The sequence below is a fragment of the Hyperolius riggenbachi genome, chromosome 7 (assembly GCF_040937935.1).
Source record: "Hyperolius riggenbachi isolate aHypRig1 chromosome 7, aHypRig1.pri, whole genome shotgun sequence".
NCBI classification, from domain to species: Eukaryota; Metazoa; Chordata; class Amphibia; order Anura; family Hyperoliidae; genus Hyperolius; species Hyperolius riggenbachi.
In genome coordinates, this window is record NC_090652.1 from 26,558,671 (window position 1) to 26,582,403 (window position 23,733).

Below are 23,733 nucleotides of genomic sequence, written 5' to 3' on the forward strand. Positions count from 1 at the left end.
TAGCATGGGTGCAAGTGAACAGGGATGACCCTTAAGTAGGAAGATACCACACCCAAAGTCACATGTTCACAAACCCCACCCACAAACAAAGAGGTGCATACATTAAAAAAAGGAGAAAATTGAGAAACAGCCTCAATTATATAATCAATCATATGTATTTACATTTTTATTGTATATCATGTTTTTATTTATTTGATTATATAATTGAGGCTGTTTCTCAATTTTCTCCTTTTTTTAATGTATGCACCTCTTTGTTTGTGGGTGGGGTTTGTGAACATGTGACTTTGGGTGTGGTATCTTCCTACTTAAGGGTCATCCCTGTTCACTTGCACCCATGCTATGATTAAGGACGTGTAACGTCCGAAACATGTCAGCATGTGGTGATGGATTTTAGCTTGTCATGTACGTGATTTAATAAAGCGAAGTTTTTTTCCACTGACCTGGTGCGGAATTCACTCTCTACTGTACTGGATTTGGGGTTCGAGCAGCCCGTCTTTCCTGCACGGTCGGTGGATGGAGCCGTGAGCGGAGTTCCACCTACGTCACAATCAAGTTTTGCTGTTTTCTCCGCTCCCTCCTGCTGAAATACTGTACACATCAGCTACCATCACCACCGGGTATGGCCCAACCTGAAAAAAGATCTTTACGCAGCAACACTATGGCATGCACTATGGCCAGGGACGGTGCTTTAAGCAAAGTCACACTACCCACTGCATCTACTCGGAAAGTGGTGTCCTCCATACATGCTGTGCAGCGTAACCTCGACATGGTCCGCAAAGCAGCAGAGGCACAAGCAGCACAAACAACAGCGGCGATGCAGCCTCCAGTAACAGAGGTGTCCCCTGTAGTGGCTTCAGAATTGATGAGTGTACCTGCTTCTTGCTCGCCATCGGTTTCGCCTGGAGTGGAGGGCGCTGGACGCGCTCCTGTCCCGAGCCTGGCTGCAGTTCTTTTACCGGGCGGAGAGCTCCTCGCTGGAGGAATGCGCTGGTCTCCGGTGATGGGGGAAACTGATTCCAGCGGGACTCTTCCGGATTCCGGCGCACCTCTGATGACGTCAGCGTTGGGTGCACGATCCAAGCTCCCCGCTTCCCGCAGGCTATCACTGGAGTCCCTGCCGTTGGGGGAAAGCATTCCACTTGCCCCTCGTCGCATTTCAGGCAGGTTTCTCCCTTTGGACATCAAGCCCCTTTCACCGTCTTCTGCCGGCGTTCAGGACATCCCTTTGGAGATTCGCCCGCACTGTGTGCAGTTGGTGCGGGGTTTGTTAACCAATCTTCAGGATCCCAAACCTTCAATTCATCCATCTCAGGAGACTGTTAAGCCGGAATCTCAGGTCAGTTCATTGAGAACAATTAATGATACATCTACTGTTTTGCCTGCTACACAATCTGACATCTATACCCCCCATATTGGGGGTCATGTGCCATCAAATTACGATCCGGATTTGACTCTCTTAGATGGCCCGGTTGCGGGTCCAGCAGGGCCCTATGCTCCATTGTCTATGTCCAGCCATATGTTGAAATCTGACTCTCTAGACAGTCATCTTATTTCGCTTGGAGATTTGGACTATGACCCAGGACGGTCTTCTAAGTTTGCAGCGGTGTTTTCTAGGCATCTCGGGGTTCCCCTTAATACCAATTCTGAGATAGCACTTAAAGCTGCATTTACACAATTGGAGGATCTCATGTTAAAAGAAACCAAGGTTTGGTGGGACCTTACTAGTCTCAAGCAATACGTTGCAGACGAGATTATTCCTCGCGGTTTGAGAATTAGGAAGGTTCCCACCACCATCTACTCAGACAATTTTGTGATAGAGTGGAATGCTATTTTAAGTGATTGTTCAATTAAACTGATGAAATTGATCATTGTATATGAAGAACAGCGTTTGATTGATTTGAGGTTGCAGGTTTCTGAGATCAAGCAGACCCTTTCTAGACTCGACGCGTTGCAACAATATGATGAATTAAATAAAAAGCTTTTGGACAACGTGTCGAGGCTAGAATCTTTGATCACTGATACTAAGAGAGTTAAGTATCTTCGTGATGTCGGTGACTATAATAAGGGTGTTGTTTACGAATGGGGTCGGTGGGAGGCCACCTTTCGGTCGCCTAGATCTACTACATGGCGACCTAGAACCAAACCCTCTAAACCCACTAAAAAGGTTACCTTTAGTTCACCCGAAACATCTGACTCTCAGTCAGAGTTGTCGGACGGTTCCATTGCCCATATACATGGAGCTGTAGGGGGTATTAATACAGCCCCCCACTCTGCCCCAATCACTACAGTGAATAATCTGCTGTCAAAAAACTTGCAACCCCCTCCTCCTCCATCTGCCCGCCCCAAAAAATCCAACAGATACAGAAAGAAAAAAAGTCGAGGCGCACGAGAAGAGGAGGTATAAAACATAGAAAACCAACTACAGTTTCCTCCACATCCTCCAATCATACTGTCATTAACCTTTCTGCCACCATATTGACCTCTCCTGAGATCACCTTGCTCTCGCGGGGGCTATCCTTTGCCCCTACAGCACATTTCGATGTGTTTTCCACACTTTTGGATGTGAACAGATTTATCAGGTCTATCCTCCTGAGGAAGCACTTCATGGACAGACGGACAGGGGATGAAGCGGCCGATAACATTGCGGTTAATAACGATGTGGCCTTTTCTGATATAAGAAACTTTAGCGATACCAAGTCTTTTTTGTCTTTAGAGCAATTGCTCACTGAGACGGTCCCGCTTGTTTCTGAAGAAGATGCTAGGCCTATACAAATCCGCAATCCGGCCTTTTATCCTTTCAAGGCCCGCAGTCCCTCTGTTGATGCTTTCCAGGAGGTTATAGAACGAGAACTGCTTGAGCTTGCTTCTGCTGGCGCCGCCAGTTCTCGTTGTAACCTCTCTTCCGTTGAGAAGCAGGCACTCTCCTCCCTTAAAGAGAATACACGCATTGTCATTAGAAATGCGGATAAGGGGGGTGCAGTGGTCATACTGGACACTGAGGTCTACTGTGCTGAAGCACTGAGACAACTTCGGGATCCGGTTACTTATTCTCGGTTGAGGGGCGACCCCACTATAGAGTTCAGCAACCAATTACTCTCACTTTTATCGTTAGGTGAGAGTCTGGGAGTGATCTCTAAACGCGTGGCGGAATACCTGGCCGTTCCATCTCCTGTTATACCGGTATTTCATCATCTACCTAAAATTCATAAACAGGGCTTCCCCCCAGAGGGCAGGCCTATTGTGGCCGGGATTGGATCCCTGGGGGAGCGCCTGGGCAATTGGGTGGATGAACACCTGCAGCCTCTTGTACGACGACTTCCAGGCTATGTTCGTGACACTAAGCATGTCTTGAGCAGTCTACAATGTTTTCAATGGCATGACAACTTCAGCTGGATTGCCATCGATGTCAAATCATTGTACTCATGCATCCCACATGCTCTTGCCTTGGACGCTCTGGAGTACCATATGGCCAGGTATTCTGCCTTTTCCACGGACCTCCAGTTCTTCGTCGCGCGTGCCGTACAATATCTGCTTGCCCACAATTATTTCTTATTTGACTCTGAGTTTTATTTACAACGTTGTGGAGCCTCGATGGGGTCGAAATTTTCTCCCTCACTCGCAAACCTTTATATGGGTTGGTGGGAGGAGCTCCACTTGTTTAGTGAGAGTAATATTTACTCGAGTCATATTGTGTGGTATGGCAGATATATAGATGACCTGCTGGTCATCTGGGACGGCACGCGCGACGAGGCCACACGATTTGTTGAGTTCCTCAACGTCAACGCCATGAACCTTGTTTTTACCTTTCAGTGGTCACCTGTGGAGGTCAATTACCTTGACCTCACCCTCAGGGGAGACCCCTTTCTGGCCTCGGTAGTCTCTGCCACGTACCGTAAACCTTGCAGTGGCAATTCCACCTTGAGGGCTAATAGCTGCCATCCATCTCATACCATCCGTGCTATTCCCGTGGGTGAGTCAATACGGGCACGTAGGAATTGCTCTGATGCCTCAGCACTTCAGGCGGAGTTAGGTGTCGTGGGCTCCCGACTTGTGGAGCGGGGGTATCCGGGATGGATGATTGAGAGGGGGAAAAAACGAGCCCTGATGAGGACCAGGGAAGAGTTGCTTGCCCCTGGCTCTCGTCAGATACCGTTACAATCGACTGGTGGAACAGTCTTTGTGACTACCTACAGCCAGGAATTTAGACAGGTCACGCAGATTGTGAAAAAGTACCTGCCTGTACTGGAGGCTGATGCAGCTCTTAACGTTATCCTTAAATCAGGAGTTAGATTTGCTAGCAGGAGGGCCCCTACATTGGGAAGTATTTTGTCCCCTAGTTTATTTTCAACCGGTTCTCGGCGTCCATGTTGGTTAACCACTTTGGGTTCCTATAGGTGTAACTTTTCCACCTGTAGGTACTGTGTTGTCCATAGACCTACACGTTCTGTTGTATCCTTTTCCAACGGAAATACCTTTTCTATGAAGCAATACATTAACTGTGACACAAAATCTGTGGTTTACCTTATCTCTTGTTCCTCATGCCAATTACAGTATGTTGGGTGTACTACCCGACACCTCAGACAGAGAATAGGTGAACACTATAGGGGTGCCGGGTGGGTGACCATGGAGGTATCAAATGTAGCCAAGCATTTTAGATCTGTCCATCTGGGCGACATGTCCTCTTTTTCATTCCAAGGTATTGAGCGTGTCCATACGCCAGTGAGAGGAGGGGACGTGTACAAACGACTCCTCACTCGGGAAGCATATTGGATCTTCAAATTAGGGACCCGCTCACCGAGAGGCCTTAATGCCAGATGGGACCTGAATTTGGTTACCTAATGTGGATTTACCGTCCCTGACTATGACCAGTGCAATATTACAACAATAATAACATCTGTCTGTATACACTACTCTTTTTTGTGATGACTATTTGCTAGTTGCTGCGTATTATTGTGCCATGTATAATCATATGTATTTACATTTTTATTGTATATCATGTTTTTATTTATTTGATTATATAATTGAGGCTGTTTCTCAATTTTCTCCTTTTTTTAATGTATGCACCTCTTTGTTTGTGGGTGGGGTTTGTGAACATGTGACTTTGGGTGTGGTATCTTCCTACTTAAGGGTCATCCCTGTTCACTTGCACCCATGCTATGATTAAGGACGTGTAACGTCCGAAACATGTCAGCATGTGGTGATGGATTTTAGCTTGTCATGTACGTGATTTAATAAAGCGAAGTTTTTTTCCACTGACCTGGTGCGGAATTCACTCTCTACTGTACTATATTGAGGGCACCTACACAAAAGATTCTATACTGGGGGACCTATACCTGGCTACCTACCTATATTGAGTCTGAGGGCATTTTTCTAGGGGGGGGGGGGGGGGAAGGGAAGCGCACTGCGGCTATAATGCATGGTGCAAATTGTCAGTGCTGTGCTATCATTCTATAGGGGCGGGGGCTAACTGTAGCACTGATTGTTTTTATTAATATTCCTGAAAGGTTCTAGCCTTCATTTTTAAGTGTATTCAGAATAATGCACTCTTTCCATCCATTCGTGGTTATTAATAGTATTTTTCTATTATTCATATGTTATGTGTCACAGAGATCCGAGCATTTGTGCCACAACGTCAAAAAGGTTGGGAACCACTGTCCTAGGAGATATCTCAGGAGAAAAGGTGAATTGCATATGGGCCTGTGTGTGTGTACGCGCATGCGGGAAAAGGATGAAGGGGGGGGGCACAAAAATCAGGTTTTGCTCAGGGCGCTGTGAAACCTAGGACGGCCCTGAGCGCAACAGCAGGGACATTACACCTTGTACCTTGTGGTGACCTGGGTACTGTCTTCTGCGTGTCTGACTTCCTCCTCTCCTCCTTCATCGGATGGCCATAACACTGGCACGTCACTTAGGGAAGTCAATACCTGAGGAAATAGCTCCTCTGAGCAATCCAAATCAGTTGCAGGGGCTGTGGTGGTGGAGGTGGTGTTGTGGTTAACCACAGCAGAAGAGAATGAGGTGGAGGGTACGGGAACATTGGCAGCAAAAGAGGTAGAATTCTGAATGAGCCAAGCAACCACCTCTTCTGCATTCTGGGAAGTAATGGCTTTCTTCTGGATAACGTAGTATGGATACAGAGGCGCCAGAAGGATAAAAAGATCTAAAACGTTTAAAAGTGAAGAGGTAGTTGTGGACTTACCTCCTCCGCATAGTACAGTACCAGACCTGTTTTTGTATATGCTCCATCTTATTGCCTGAGGAAGCGGGTCACTCCCGCAAAACGCATTGTATTTCACCGAAGTATGTAAATAAATTGTTTTGCTGAAAATTGATCGGCATTTTCTTGTGTCTGCCCGGAGGAGGTAAGTCCACCACTACCTCCTCTCTTTTAAACATTTTAGATCTTTTTATCCTTTTGGTGCCTCTGTATCCATACTACGTTATACATATCCACCCTTGGTGGAGGGGTGTTATCCCCTTTTTTCCTTGATTTACAGAGAGTGACTTCTTAATCTTGAGTGGGGTCAGGTCTAATCTCTCCACCTGCCTGTACAGTGGTTGCCTATGCGGTAACTCTGACTTGTGAGTATACTGCACATAATCTTTCCACACACCTTCATTTACCAGTGCATACTGCACTATAATGGGCTCTCGGTGTCCCTCTTTTTGATTCTTCTGGATAACCTCACATATGCCACGGCCACAGAATGATGCACTACCACGGTGCTCTTAGATTGCCCCAATAGGCTGCCTGTCACTTGATAGGCAGCCTATTGGGCTAATTAAAGTGGGGAGATCACATACTATAAAGCCACTGGACCCAGCAGGGCTCAGGGCAGGATGAGTAGAGCGGTCTTTAGTTACAAGGAGTGTGCATAAGTGACCAGTACACGCTGCACTACCGTGCATAGCGTGCACACAACTCACGCTCTTCACATTAAGCTGTGCTGCTTTAGCAGTGCGGCTTCAGAAATCAACCCCATTATCTTAAAATTTCGCTATACTCTATGGTTCCATAGAACAGTGAAGTCGCAAATGGCCTGCGTAGTTTGTGTTACTCGTGAACAGAGGAGCTGCACCATTCGCCAGGAGCTGTTCACTGGCTAACATGTCCTGGCATCCCTAAAAATGAACTTTGTTGTATATGACTTTATGAATAAAATTTCTTATTTTTTACAGTATTACTTTTATTTTATTTACTTAGTTTTTGCACACTGTAAAATCTTTCCTTTCCCTTATTTATATTCTATAATTTGTCACTGGTGGTGGCATCTTTACTGCTGTTAGCTGTTAGCATCATTGCGGAATGTTCGATCATTGTGTGTTCTGAAGTGAACAAAAACAACTGGACCCTTATTCAATTTGCTTTTTATCTTTTTTTCTCACCTTATACATTAAATGCCTATCAGCAGCACATAATTATGACAGTACTTTTTCACCTATGTTTGGTACTGTTTCAATTTTCAGATTGTTTACAAATTATTTTAAGCAAAAGATGAAAAATGACCCCATAAGAGAAAACTTAAGAAAAATTGAATTCAGGCACATGATCTGCCACACTGCACTGGGAAGAGAAGGCTGCATAACTTATTAGCCAGGCTAAACATCAGTGGAAGGGCGGGGCTGCACACCAATATATAGCAATACATTAATATAGGAAATGTTTCTGATGCTGAAACCAGAAAAATTACCATAAAAGTAGGTATCATGAATAATGTACTGCATTCTACTTTACGTAGTTGTGGTAGGTCTTTAACCACTTAAGTCTATCTGGATGGATATATCTGTCCAGATAGACTGCTGCTGCCACTGTGCTGGGCACGCAATCACGCGTCCTGCCTTCTTCCGATAGCCCCGACAGCAATGAAAGGGAACATAGTTCCCATTCATCGATCTAAGTGCACGGCAGAAAAAAGCAACGGTCTCTTATCAGAGGCCGCGGTCTTTCTGCGCAAAAAAAGTTTCCCGTCCTTCTAATGCTACCTGGAAGCGAGAACTTTCACTTCAAGGACTTTTTGACTGTGGCCATCTTGTGGCCAAATAGTAAATCTACACCTACATGCATTTTTTATTAAACAAACACATAATATTATATTAAAAATTAACTGTTTACCTCCTACACCAAAAATTACCCAAATAAAATTACAATAAAAAACAAACAAACAAAAGAAACATAAATAGTTACCTAAGGGTCTGAACTTTTTGAATATGCATGTCAACAGAGTATATTACTATAATTTTTTAAATTATGGGCTTGTAAATAGTGATAGACGCAAATTGAAAAAAATCACCTTTATTTCCAAATAAAATATTGGCGCCATAAATTGTATTGGGCAAATAAAATGCATGGGTTTTAAGTATGGTAGCATGTATTATTTTAAAACTGTAATGGTCAAAAACTGAGAAATAATCATTTTTTTTCCTTTTCTTTCTTAATATTCCTGTTAAAATGGATTTAGAATAAAATAATTCTTAGCAAAATGTACTACCCAAAGAAAGCCTAAATGGTGGCAGAAAAAACAAGATATAGATAATTTCAGTGTGATAAGTAGTGATAAAGTTATTGGCGAATGAATGGAAGGTGCTCGGATGCATAAGGTAAAACAACACTGTAGGCTGAAGTGGTTAAAGGACTTTTGTTGCAAAAACCTTAAAATGTAAAATACATGTAAAAATATACAAATAAGTATGTTTCTTCCAGAGTAAAATGAGCCATAAATTACTTTTCTCCTGTGTTGCTGTCACTTACAGTAAGTAGTAAAAATCACATTACCTACAGATTTTGGACTAGCCCATCTTCTGATGGGGGGTTCTCTGGGTTTTCTTTATTTTTAAAAGCACTTAGTGAATGGCAGTTGCTCCATCCAACTGCCAAATAAGTGTATGGTGAGTAGGAAGGCTGGCCGGCATCATTGTATAAATCTTTTTCAGGGACAGTCTTTATAAAGAATAAAGGCCATGCTGAGAATGCCCTATGGATAGATGGACTAACCCAAAACCTGTCGGTAATATCAGATTTCTACTACTTACCGTAAGTGACAGCAACATAGGAGAGAAGTAATTCATGGCTCATTTTACTCTGGAAGAAACGTACTTCTTATTTGTATGTTTACTTTATTTGCCCATTTGGCCCAGTTATTACACATTTTAAATGATGTCCCTATCACAATTTAAGGTGCCAATATTTTATTTGGAAATAAAGGGGCATTTTTTCAAATCTCTATTTACAAGCTTAGAATTAAAAAAATTATAGTAATATACTCTATTGACATGCATATTAAAAAAGTTCAGACCCTTAGGTAACTATTTATGTTGTTTTTTTATTTTATTAAAAAATGTATTTGGGCAATTTTTGGTGTGGCAGTTAAATAGTTAATTTTAAATGTAATATGTGTTTATTTAATAAAAAATGTATGTGGTTGTAGTTTTGCTATTTGGCCACAAGATGGTCACAGTCAAAAGGTCCTGGAAGTAAATGCTCTCACTTCCAGGAAGCATTCGGAGGACAGAAAACTTTTTTTGTGCAGAAATACAGTTTTTCTGCCGGGGACTTAGATCAATGAATGGGAATGTTGTTCCCATTCATTGATCTCGGGGCTAACAGAAGATGGCAGGAGTGAGCGCCCGACACAGCAGCAGCAGGGCAGCCTATTTGGACGGATATATCCATCCAGATAGACTTAAGTAGTTAAAGTGTACCCGGGCGAAACCTAAAAAAAAATACTGTAGATACTTGTAGATACTTACCTAGGTAGAATGAAGCTTCTGGATAGTCCAGAGGCTTCCCACAATCCTCCTGGCCTCCACCATTGCCACACACAGACCTCAGAAAAAAAATAGATGGTCAGACTTCTGATTGTGACTCATCGTCCACAAGCGGGGTCATACTGCTCCTGCACAAGCACAGCCACCTCTGTGCAGGTATCCTGCTACTGCTCAGGCGCGGTCGTACTCGTGTGGGTGCAGCAAGGCCGTGCTTGTACATGAACAGGAGCATGGTTGCAATCTTTAGGAAGGTCCCAGGCAGTGGTGGTGGGAGCCAGGAGGACAGAGGAAGCCTCTGCAGGATCCAGAGGCTTCCCTCTACTAAGGTAAGTATCTGTTTGGAGCAGGACCCTTCACCACTATAAACCAAACTGATTGGCCGCATCCCCATGGCAGAACAAGGTCTTTATCCCCATGTTATACCCGGGCAAAATTCCTCGACTTTCCAGGTTGTGGATTTTGCTGCCCGGGGAAGGCAGAGCTTAGCGCTGTAACTCTGCCTCCAGTCCAATCAATCTCCGCCTTTCCCCGCCCCTCTCAGTGTAAGAAGACTGAGAGGGGCAGGGAGAGGTGGAGATCGGCGGAGATTGACTGAACCAGAGGCAGAGCTACTACACACAGCTCTGCCTCTACCAGGGAGGATAGCAGAACTTTGGGTAGATTAAGGGCTCATTCACACTATGAGCGTTTACTGATATTTTAAAGCACTGGGCGATTTTGCAAATCGCCCTAAAGGTGCTTACGCAATGATTTCCTATGACAGTGTTCACATGTAAGAGTTTTGATTTTCTGGAAATCACAAACGCGCTACATGTACCATTTTCTGAGCGCTTTGGCTCAATGGAAGGTATAGGGAAATCGTGAAGCTCTAGAAAAAGCACTTTGTATAGCGATTTCCCAAGCGCTTTTATGAATAAATACATTGTATTTATCAATGTCCGGCTAAAAGAGTTCACTTTCTGACTTACGTCAGGAAGTGAAAAAAAGCACTGGGAAAAGCACTTTCAAAAAAGCTCAATAAATCGCTCAGCTCTTGCAATAGCACTGGCGATTTATAATGTGAAAAATGCCTAAGACCTCATTTTGCCACGGGAATGTGGCAAATCAGTTTGGATTATAATGCTGAAGCAGCAAGCTGAATAAAAACAGATATTTTAAATCAGTTCAGATTCTCTTTAAAGGGACTCCGAGCAGTGCAGAAACTATGGAAAGATGCATATCATTTTAAAGCTCTCTTTCTGCTCTTTCCAATGATATATAAACCACCACCCTACGTCTTTTAGTTTTCGCTATTTTCGCGATTGAAATTGCCGCGGCCGCGATTTCGATCGCGAAAATAGAGAAAACTAAAAGGTGTAGGGCAACGATTTAGGTGTCGTCAGAAAGAGGAGAAAGAGAGCTTTAAAATGATATCCATCAAGCCATAGTTATATTGTATTACACAGGGCGACACTTTCCTCAGTGTCAGCAGCTCCATTCTGCTGAATGCAGCTGCTGACTTTGACAAAAAGTCGCCCTGTGTAATACAATATAACTATGGAAAGATGGATATCATTTTAAAGCTCTCTTTCTCCTCTTTCTGACGACACCTAAATCGTTGCCCTACACCTTTTAGTTTTCTCTATTTTCGCGATCGAAATCGCGGCTGCGGCAATTTCAATCGCGAAAATAGCGAAAACTAAAAGGCGTAGGGTGGTGGTTTATATATCATTGGAAAGAGCAGAAAGAGAGCTTTAAAATGATGTGCATCTTTCCATAGTTTCTGCACTGCTCGGAGTCCCTTTAAGTAATCTGGCTCAGGTTTTCTGTATTACATATTGTATCCTCCTCACTGAATATACTTGAATATCTCTGGAATTGCTTTAGTAAATCCCATTTTCATGACCTCCTTAGGTACTGACGAGGTTTATTGGTAATTTGGAGCTTTCTCTACATTACCTTTGTCCCAGTCTTCACGAAGTTCCCTCGCAATGATTTTTTCATTGATGATTTCAAGGACAGCCCAGGTCACATAAACGCTGTGGGGTATGGCATAGTAATACAAGATGAGTTTGGCCACACTCTCTGGATTTGCGTTGTCCAGTAGGGACATCGGGATTGGCTTATAGCTTATCCCCACATCCACGTTGTTTAATACCATCTTAAAGCGATGAAAGCTTTCTCTGTCCAATTTCCTGAGCGCCGTACCCAGGACATCATTTGGTAACATCCTATTTCCTTGTTCAGGGTGCATGATTCCTTAAAAAGAAATATTTTTTTTTCTGTTAAATTGGAATATATAGTTAGAACATATATAGTTAGAATAAATATTTTGACAGTGGCAACTTTTTTTTTTTCAAATTCTGGTTCTGTACATTACCTAAATGAATTTTAAATTAAACTCAAATGCAGTTGAACTTTTAGATTTATTTCACTGGGGTGAACAAAACGATTGCATAAAAATGTGAGGCAACTAAAGCATTTATTTAACACGATTCCTTTCATTTCAGGATTTCAAAAGTAATTGGACAGTTGACTCAAAGGCTATTTCATGGGCAGGTGTGGGCAAGTCCATTGTTTTGTCATTATCAATTAAACAGATAAAAAGTCAAGAGTTGATTTGAGGTGTGGTGCTTGCATGTGGAATATTTTGCTGTGAACAGACAACATGCAGTCAAAGGAGCTTTCCATACAGGTGAAAGAAGCCACCCTTAAAGGGAACCTTAACTGAACGGGGGGTAAAGAGTTTCACTTACCTGGGGCTATTACCAGCCCCCTGCAGCAGTACTGTGTGCCCTTGGAGCCGCTCTGGAATCCTCCGGTCCCCCGCTGTCACTTAGTTTCGTTTTGATGACTCACCAGTCAGCCGGCCGCCATGCGTATTATTGGACGCATGCCCTACTACAATTAGCGCTGTTGCGGACCGCAAGGCATACAAAAATACACATTGCCGCATTCCGCACGCGTAGATATGCGGCAACGCGTATTTTTGTACGCGTTGCGGTCCTCAACAGCGCTAATTGCAGTAGGGAATGTGTCCAATAATACGCATGGCGGCTGGGCCGACTGGTGAGTCGTCAAAAACGAAACTAAGTGACAGCGGGGGACCGGAGGATTCCAGAGCGGCTCCAAGGGCACAGGACTGCTGCAGGGGGCTGGTAATAGCCCCAGGTAAGTGAAACTCTTTACCCCCCCGTTCAGTTAAGGTTCCCTTTAAGCTGCCAAAACAGAAAAAAAAAATTACGAAATCTACAGTTTCGCACATTCTGAGACAGAAAGCAAGCACTGGTGAACTCAGCAACACAAAAACACTGGATGTCCACGGAACACAACAGTGGTTGATGATCCCAGAATAATTTCCGCGGTGAAAGGAAACCCCTTCTCAACAGCCAATCAAGTGAACAACACTCTCCAGGGTGTAGGCATGTTGATATCTAAGTCTACCATAAAGAGAAGACTGCACGAAAGTAAATACAGAGGGTGCACTGAAAGGTGTATAGAATAGAACGGCTTTGTCAAAGAGCATCTAAAAAAGCACAGTTCTGGAAAAACATCCTTTGGACAGCTGAAACCAATCAACCTCTTCCACAATGATGGCAAGAAAAAAAATATTGAGGAGGCATGGGACAGCATATCCAAAGCATACTGCATTATCTGTAAAACATGGTGGAGGCAGTGAGTGTGGTGGTTTGGGCATGTATGACCTCCAGTGGCACTGGGACAATAGTCTTTACTGAAGATGTGACAAAGGACAGAAACAGCCGAAGGAGTTCTGAGGTGTTCAGAGACATGCTGTCTGCTTAAATCCAGCTAAATGCAGTCAAATTGAAAATTGATCGGACGACGTTTCATGATACAGATGGACAACAAACCAAAGCATACAGCCAAAGCAACTCAGGAGTTTATTAAAGCAAAGAAGGGGAAAATTCTTAAATGGCCAAGTCAATCATCTGATCTTAACCCAATTAAGCATGCATTTTACTTATTGAAGACAAAACGTTTGACAGAAAGGCCCATAAACAGGGACTGAAAGCCGCTGCAGTATAAGTCTTACTGAGCATTGAAAGGAGGAAACCCAGCATCTGGTGATGTTCACCATGTTCAAGACTTCAGGCTGTGATCGCCAGCAAAGGGTTTTCAACCAAGTATCAGAAATGAACATTTTATTTCCAGTTACTGTATGTCATTGGTCCAATTACTTTTGACCCCCTGAAATAAAGGGATTGACCACTTCACCACTAAGCAGTTTTTATGCTTATGGACCAGAGCTATTAAAAGCGATTAAAGCGCGCATGCGCCGTACTACCACGCCGGCCGCCGTGATGACGCGAGGCGGCCGGCGTGTGACGTAATCCGCGTCATATGCGGAAGGAGCAGCCCGACACTCTGCTGAGTGTCGCCCGGGCTGCGGCCTGTCAGCCATTCCGGAGCGGGGAGAAGGAGAAGAGCCAGGACGCCGTCGTGGGACCTCCCAACCAGCACTGGGCTGGAGAAAGCCCCAGGTGAGTACAACTTTCATTTTTTTTATGAGCTCGGAGTCCCTTTAACCACTTCAGCCTACAGGGTTGAGATTTTTTTTACATCTGAGCAACTTTCACCTCCCATTCATTTGCCAATAACTTTAGCACTACTCATCACAATGAATTGATCTATATCTTGTTTTTTCCGCCACCAATTAGGCTTTCTGTGGGTGATACATTTTGATGAGAATTAATTTATTCTAAATCCATTTTAACAGGAATATTAAGAAAGAAATGAAAAAAAAATCATTATTGTTCAGCTTTTGGCCATTATAGTTTGAAATTAATACATGCTACCATAATTAAAACCTATGTACTTTATTTACCAATTTGTCCCGCTTATTACACCATTTAAATTATGTCCCTATCACAATGTATGGCGTCGATATTTAATTTGGAAATAAAGGTGCATTTTTTCAATTTGCGTCCATCACTATTTAGAAGCCCATAATTTAATAAATCATATTGATATACTCATTTGACATGAATATTTAAAAAGTTCAGACCCTTAGGTAACTATTTATGTTTTTTTTTTTGCTATTATTATTATTGTAATTTTTCATTTTATTTTTTATTAAAACTTGTATGTGGGTATTTTTTGGTGTGGGAGCAGGGGCGTAACTAGAAATCACTGGGCCCCCCTGCGAATATTTGGATGGGGCCCATAGGTGCCAAATAATCGTAATGGGGCAGCGTTTCACTGTAAATTAATTGTAAAGTGGGCAGCATTTTACCAGACAATCGTAATGTGGGCCAGAAAATCGTAATGTGGGCAGAGTTCACCAGAAAATCACCAGAAAATCGTAATGTGGGCCTTTAGAAAATCATAATGTGGGCAGAGTTCACCAGAAAATCGTAATGTGGGCACCAGTCACCAGAAAATAGTAACGTGAGCAGCAGTCACCAGAAAATTGTAACGTGGGCAGCATTTACCAGACAATCGTAATGTGGGCAGCGTTCACCAGAATATCGTAATGTGGGACAGAAAATCGTAATGTGGGCAGAGTTCACCAGAAAATTGTAACATGGACAGCATTCACCAGACAATCGTATCTTGGCAGTGTTCACCAGAAAATCGTAATGTGGGCCAGAAAATCGTAATGTGGGCAGCGTTCACCAGAAAATCGTAACGTGGACAGCATTCACCAGACAATCGTAACGTGGGCAGTGTTCACCAGAAAATCGTAATGTGGGCCAGAAAATCGCAATGTGGGCAGCAGTCACCAGAAAATCGCCATGTGGGCAGCAGTCACCAGAAAATTGCAATGTGGGCATCAGTCACCAGAAAATCCTAATGTGGGCAGCAGTCACCAGAATATCGTAATGTGGGCAGCAGTCACCAGAAAATCCTAATGTGGGCAGCAGTCAGTCACCAGAATGTCGTAATGTGGGCAGCAGACACCAGAAAATCCTAATGTGGGCAGCAGTCACCAGAAAATCGCAATGTGGGCAGCAGTCACCAGAAAATCGCAATGTGGGCAGCAGTCACCAGAAAATCGCAATGTGGGCAGCAGTCACCAGAAAATCCTAATGTGGGCAGCATACACCAGAAAATCGTAATGTGGGCAGCAGACACCAGAAAATCGCAATGTGGGCAGCAGACACCTGAAAATCGCAATGTGGGCAGCAGACACCTGAAAATCGCAATGTGGGCAGCAGACACCTGAAAATCGTAATGTGGGCAGCAGACACCTGAAAATCGTAATGTGGGCAGCAGACACCTGAAAATCGTAATGAGGGCAGCAGACACCTGAAAATCGTAATGAGGGCAGCAGACATCTGAAAATCGTAATGTGGGCAGCAGACACCTGAAAATCGTAATGTGGGCAGCAGACACCAGAAAATCATGATGTGGGCAGCAGACACCAGAAAATCGCAATGTGGGCAGCAGTGACCAGAAAATCGCAATGTGGGCAGCAGTGACCAGAAAATCGTAATGTGGGCAGCAGACACCAGAAAATCGCAATGTGGGCAGCAGTGACCAGAAAATCGTAATGTGGGCAGCAGACAGAAAATCATAATGTGGGCAGCAGACACCTGAAAATCACAATGTGGGCAGCAGTGACCAGAAAATCGCAATGTGGGCAGCAGACACCAGAAAATCGTAATGTGGGCAGCAGACACCTGAAAATCACAATGTGGGCAGCAGACACCTGAAAATCGTAATATGCCCCCCCCCCCCCCCCTGGGGCCCGCTCGGAGTTTTGTGGGTGCTGGAGGGGTGGCAGCATGAGGGGAAAGCCTTGCCCACAGTCGGCGGGGAGAGGGGTAGTTCCCCCCTCTCCCTCACCTCGGGGCTCTCCCCTCTGTGCTCCCCTCCAGCTCGTAAGTGTCTGTGGGGCTGTGGTGGGCAGCGAGCGGCGGGCAGATACATACCTGCTTCCGTGCGTTCCATCGGAGACTTCTCCCTCTAGCGGCTGACGTCACTTCCGGAAGTGACGTCAGCCGCTAGAGGGAGAAGTCTCCGATGGAACGCACGGAAGCAGGTATGTATCTGCCCGCCGCTCGCTGCCCACCACAGCCCCACAGACACTTACGAGCTGGAGGGGAGCACAGAGGGGAGAGCCCCGAGGTGAGGGAGAGGGGGGAACTACCCCTCTCCCCGCCGACTGTGGGCAAGGCTTTCCCCTCATGCTGCCACCCCTCCAGCACCCACAAAACGGCCCCAAGCGGGCCCCAGGGGGTGGCCGGGCCCCCCCGCGGGCGCAGGGGCTGCAGGGCCTATTCCTACGCCCCTGTGTGGGAGGTAAACAGGGGATTTTAAATGTTTTAAAATGTATTTGTTCAATTCAAAGTGTTTTTTGGTGTAGTTTGCTATTTGGCCACAAGATGGCCACAGTCAAAAAGTCTTGGGAGCGATCGAGCTCGCTCCCAGGAAGAAGATTGAAGCAGGGGAACTTTTTGATCTCAGAAAAGCCGCAGCGTCTGAAGAGACGCTGTCGGCTTTTCTCCTGGGGGGTCCGATCAGTGAAAGGGATTTATAATCCCTTTCATTGATCGCTGGGATAATGGCCAGCAGCGGAGGCGCGCACGGGGGGGGGGGCCGCGGGAGAGCATGTGACCTGCGGGAGTGCGCGCAGCCTAACTGGACGAAAATCTTCGTCCAGTTAGGCTGAAGTGGTTAAAGATCAAGGTGCCAGTTTATGGAGGGGAGCTGTGGCTGAACTGGACAACAGAGGGAGAAAAGAAAGAAGATAGCGGGCATAATCTGAGGGAATGAGCATGCTGCTTATATGTTTATTTATTTTTATATGTTGTCCTCGAGTCAGATGTGCTTTAACCACTTCACCACTGAAGGGTTTGTCCCCCTTATGGACCAGAGAAATTCTCACCTGTCAGCGCTCCTCACTTTCATTCGCCAATAACTTTATCACTACTTATCGCAACAAAATTATCTATATCTTGTTTTTTTCACCACTAATTAGGCTTTCTTTGGTTGAGAATTATTTGCTAAAAATTATTTTATTCTAAATGCATTTCATGGAAATAATAAGGAAAAAAAATGAACTATTTCTAAGTTTTTGGCCATTATAGTTTTCAAATAAAACTTTCCACATTTTATTTGTTCATTTGTCCCGGTTATTGCAATGTTTAAATATTTACCTAGTACAACGTATGGGGCCAATATTTTTTAAAGTCCAGGCCCTAAGGTAACTATATTTGTTTTGTTAATTGACATTTTTTAATATGCAAATGATTTATTTGTGTAACTATGCGAGAGAGGGGGAGGTAATGGGTTAATTTTAATGACATATATACCGGTAGGTCTTTTTTATTAAATAAAATGTAAAATTGAGTAAATAAAATGTATGTAGGATGCATTACTTACTGTATATACTCGTGTATAAGCCTAATTTTTTTAGCATAAAAATGTGCTGAAAAGTTACCCTTAAAAGTTAGCTTATATGCGAGTCAGTGGAGAAGAACAGATGGTGGAGCAGGTTTTGTTACTGGCAGAGGAGCGTTAGAATCATGCACTACGGATCCTGCTCTTACCACCCTGCGGTGTCCGTGTCCCCCATCCCCTGCAACATGGTGTGCAGAGTGCGCTGCTCAAGACTACCTGGGCCCCCTGGCTTGTGGAGCGGAGCGTGCAAGAAACGTGTCAGCATTGCAATGATCGGGGATTCTTCCTGTGTGGCAATTGCTGTGTCTCATATCTATGACTCCATCTAGTGGCTTCTTCAGACAAAGCTGTATGATCCTGGGGCATATATAGCTATGGGGAGGGGGGCTGACTTGTACTGGGGGAACATCTGGCTACTGTGAAGGTGGATATATTGGGGAGGGCTTATACACGAGTCAATCACTTTTTACTGGTTTCTGAGGAAAAAGTGGGTACCTCGGCTCATATATGGGTCAGCTTATATGCAAGTATATATGGGTAGTTTGTTACAATGACTGCAGGCATTTCATTGATGCCAGCGATCATTGACAGGGGGACTTAGATCAATGAATGGAAACTGTGTTCCCATTCACTGATCTCCCCACTAACTGGCGGCAACGAAAACGAGCATGGGAGCACGTGCGGGAGACACTGGGGAGTGAACACAGCAGCGATGTACGTATATCTACGCCCCTGGAATGGGAACAGTCCTCCCGCGGGGCGTAGATATACTGCCTTGGGAACAGCAAGTGGTTAATGGTGTCAGATCTGGTCTGCAAAGTAGTTCAAGATCACTACATTACCTTCTTCCCAATCTCTCTGCAGTTCTTCTGCAATTTTTTTCTCGTTCATACTGTCTAGTAGAGCCTGGGTTAATTTAATCGCATAAGAAGCACCAAAGTATCTCCTGATTTGATGACCCACAATCTGTGGAGTTGCATCTCTTAGCCTGAGATCCAGAATCTTCCTACATGCTTCTTCCACATCCCAACAGCTTAGCTCCTCTTTAAATCTGACAAAGCTCCTTCTGTCCAGCTTCTGAAGTGCAAGAATCAGGATTGGCCGTGTAAGCTCCATCACTCCCTGTATATACTGCTGATCATTTACAGATGCAGGACTTTTGATTCAGAGGTGCACATGTGCGAAACCCAAGAGAACCTCTTTCACCTACAGTAAAAACACAAGAAAGAAAAAATGTATCAAGATAACACCCAAACCTCCCTTTGAATTAGCCCTGGTCCCCACTATGATAAATCACCGCTGGGCCCCTTAAAATTCCAACTTCTAGAAATTCAGTAGAGACTCCTTGGAGTCTCATATTACCGTAATACATAAACCGGGCAAAGACCCATCGGTCTGTTCTAGCTACAGACCAATATCATTGCTGAATGAGGACCTTAAAGTATTTGCAAAGATTCTAGCTGGTAGAGTGTCCCCATGGCTTCATAAAATCATACAGACAGACCAGGTGGGATTTGTCCCTAAGAGGGAAGCACGTGATAACACTCTGAGGACACTTAATGTGCTGCAGTGGGTGGACTCCTCAGCCGACCCTGTCGTCCTGCTCTCCACTGATGCGGAGAAGGCATTTGACAGGGTCGGCTGGGAGATTATTGGAGCAGTAATACAGTCTATAGGGGTCGGGAATAGAATGACTACTTGGATAGGATCGCTATATAAGAATCCAACAGCAAGGGTGAAGGTCAATGGGGTTCTTTCAGAGCCATTTATGATCTCGAACGGCACCCGTCAGGGATGTCCTATGTCCCCCTTGATATTTGCATTGGTCCTAGAACCATTTCTAAATCATATAAGAGAGAACCCAGACATTAAGGGAATACAGATGGGGCAGAGGGAACACCGAGTCGCGGCATATGCAGATGACTTACTGTTCTATCTTAGAGCTCCTAGGATATCAATACCAGTCCTAATGGCAGAATTTAAAAAATTTGGGAGAATCTCTGACTTCAAAATAAACTGGGATAAATGTGAAGCCATGGGGATAAACATAAGTGAACAGGAGAAAGATAGTCTCAAGGAAAACTTTCCGTTTAAATGGGTCAGGGAAGCGATCTCATACCTGGGTACAAACATTACAACAACTATAAGAGGGATATATGTGCACAATTATGGGACACTCCTTGACACCATAAAAAAGGACCTCCTGGCATGGAGAAAGTTAAAACTCTCCATGCTAGGGAGAATCAACATATTAAAAATGAATGTACTCCCAAGGCTCCTCTATCTATATCAGACACTACCGATACCAGTGCCAGAAATCTTTTTTAAGACCTTAAAAAGAGAATTCACCAGATTTGTTTGGAAGGATAAGCCCCCCAGAGTAAAATATCTATTGCTGACCCAAAACAAGGCACATGGAGGACTTGCATTGCCAGACCCTAAATTATATTATTTGGCGGCGATAGTGGCCAGGATTGTGGACTGGCATAAAAATAGGCAACATAAAATATGGGTGGAGATGGACCAGAATATGGTCGACGTCCCTTTATGTCTGACTCCATGGACCACACATACTTATAGGACTACACATCTGGCAGGAATATATGTGAATCATACATTGAACATTTTTAATAGATTGAAAGTAAAGCATGAACTGTCGCCAACACCCTCCCCACTGATGCCGATAGTGGATAATGATAGGTTTATGCAGGGACCAAGTAGAAAGCAATATGTGAGATGGAGAGACTCGGGAGGGGTCAGAGCGGGAGACTTGCTGGAGGGAGGAGATTGGAAACCCCTAGAAACAATAAGAGAACAGAGAGGGAGGGAAGATCTAGATTGGTGGAGTTTCATGCAATTTAGGCACTTTTTATTAACACAAGGGCGAAAACAAGAAGTTGGTAGAGAATTGACGCAATTCGAGAAACTCTGTAGGTCAGAAGGGGAGGGTAGAAGATCTCTTGCTAAAATCTATGTAATGTTAAATGAGAAAAAAGACGCCAGTGACCCCTACAGGAAGAAATGGCAGGATGAACTGAATTGCCAATTCACAGATGCTCAATGGAATAAAATTATAACATTCTCCTATAAAACTTCGATATCGACCAGAATACAAGAAACTGGATTTAAATTATTAGTTAGATGGCACCTAACCCCTGACAGACTAGGGATTATATATCCAGATTCTGACCCCGGGTGCTGGAGATGCCAGACTGAGAGGGGCACATACCTCCACATATTCTGGAGTTGTGATAGACTTCGGGGATTTTGGGAAGGGGTGAGACAATTAGGGGGGGGAATTCTGGGAGATGAGCTCCCTTTAGATCCAGCTTTTTTTCTTTTGCACCATAATGAATGGGGCATTAAGAAATACAGACAATCCCTATGCAGTTACTTGGTCAACGCTGCAAGAACACTGATTGGAAGGCATTGGAAAACCCAGCAACCTCCCACATTAACAGAGTGGATAGGGGAGATATCAAGAACACAAAGACTGGAGGAATTAACAAATCACATTAAGGGAAAAGAGGGGCAGCATAAGTTAACATGGGAGAAATGGGAAGTGTTTAAATATACTGAAGATTATAAGAAGCTGATTGGGGATGGCGGGGCACAGACATGAATAACTACTAACTTTATATGGATGCCCTCTTTGAAGAGATGGTAAATCTAGGATGGGCCGGCCTGGGGTAGGGGGGGGGGGGCGGACAGGGAGCAGCGGACAAGGTGAAGGGTCTTGGTTAGGGGGTCCCTTTTTTCCTCTCTTTTTTTTTTTTTTTTTTTTTTCTCTTTTTTCCTTCTTTTAGTTCTATGTTGACTGTATGGATGCCTTCCGGAATCATATTAAAGAAAGGGGAAAATGAGAGAGGGGGGATGGAAATGGGAGGGGGAAGGGGAACTGAATGAGGGTAAAACGGTTACAGCGAATCAGAAAGGGGTTGATTATTGATGGATAATATAAATGTATGTAAATGTATGCAAAGAAGCTGTAGATAAGAACAAGCTGTTAAAATAGGTCCCCATGCCCTTCTGGGGAAGTGATGTTTTCAGGTATTAAGAATAACCTGTTTGTGTTTTATGGGATATGAATGTTTAGTGTATTTTGTAAAATAAGTTGATAAATAAAGAATCTATAAAAAAAAAAAAAATAAATTCCAACTTCTGTATTGTATTAAAAGTAATCTGACCACATTAGGGTGTTTGATGTTTTCTGTGTAAGCACTGGGGGGATATTTTCTTACTTTCTATTCCCAGGACTTTTTCAGCAAAGCAGAAAAATTGGGTGCCCATGTCTAGTGTTGAGCCGAAATTTTCGTAATTTCGCATTACTAAAATTACGCATGCGAAATTTGCGATTACGATGCGAAATTACGGTAGCGTAATTGCCATTAAAATCGTAATTGAAAATACCGTAAGCGTAATTTTCAACGCGTAATTTCGCGTTTCGTTCATGCCGTAATTTCGCATTAAACGCTACCGTAATTTCGCGTTAAACCGTAACGCTCCGTATAATATAAAAAAGCCGCCGACTTTAAGGGTTAATAGCAAAGCCCCCTTAAATGCTAAGAGCCTCAAATTTGGAGAATATATTAAGGAGATCAGGAGGAATAAGAGGAAAATTTTTTTTTTCAAAAAGACCTTATAGTTTTTGAGAAAATCGATGTTAAAGTTTCAAAGGAAAAATGTAAACATTTAAAAACCCGCCGACTTTAACGGTTAATAGCAAAGCCTGCTTAAAGTTTAGGAACACCAAATTCCCAGGGTATATTAAGGGGATCAGTGGGAATAAGAGGAAAATTTTTTTTTCAAAAAGACCTTATAGTTTTTGAGAAAATCGATTTTTAAGTTTCAAGGGCGAAAATGTCTTTTAAATGCGGAAAATGTCAGTTTTTTTTGCACAGGTAACAATAGTGTATTATTTTCATAGATTCCCCCAAGTGGGAAGAGTTTTACTTACTTCGTTCTGAGTGTGGGAAATATAAAAAAAAAACGACGTGGGGTCCCCCCTCCCAGACCTCTTTAACCCCTTGTCCCCCATGCAGGCTGGGATAGCCAGAATGCGGAGCACCGGCCGCGTGGGGCTCCGCACCCTGACTATACCAGCCCGCATGGTCCATGGATTGGGGGGTCTTGGAAGGGGAGGGGCAGCCAAGCTTTCCCCTCCCCCTCCGAGCCCTTGTCCAATCCAAGGACAAGGGGCTCTTCTCCACCTCCGATGGGCGGTGGAGGTGGAGGCCGCGATTTCCTGGGGGGGAGGTTCATGGTGGAATCTGGGAGTCCCCTTTAAAAAGGGGTCCCCCAGATGCCCACCCCCCCTCCCAGGAGAAATGAGTATAGAGGTACTTGTACCCCTTACCCATTTCCTTTAAGAGTTAAAGTAAATAAACACACAGACACTTAGAAAAAGTATTTTAATTGAACAAAAAACATAACCACGAAAAAAGTCCTTTAATATTCTTAATTAACCATTAATACTTACCTGTCCCTTTAAATAAATGATCCCTCGCAATATCCTCGGAAATGTTCTATCAGTTACAATGTAACAAAGTTATTACAATGTAACAACTTTGTTACATTGTAACTACGCCGCACCCGACGTCACTCACCGCCGCCGCCGCGTCT

The 23,733-nt window shown here is 43.9% G+C and overlaps 1 protein-coding gene across 1 annotated transcript in view; it reads right to left on the minus strand.

The window, feature by feature from the left end:
* The window catches only part of LOC137525956 (uncharacterized), a 70,471-nt gene that overhangs the window by 37,361 nt on the left and 9,377 nt on the right, over window positions 1–23,733 (minus strand). Inside the window, exons 2-3 of the mRNA XM_068247165.1 lie at window positions 18,954–19,317; window positions 11,704–12,003 (exon numbers count right to left, since the gene is read on the minus strand). Coding sequence (XP_068103266.1) covers window positions 11,704–12,003; window positions 18,954–19,227 — 574 coding nt within the window. The 5' untranslated portion in view covers window positions 19,228–19,317. The remainder of the gene's footprint in view (window positions 1–11,703; window positions 12,004–18,953; window positions 19,318–23,733) is intronic.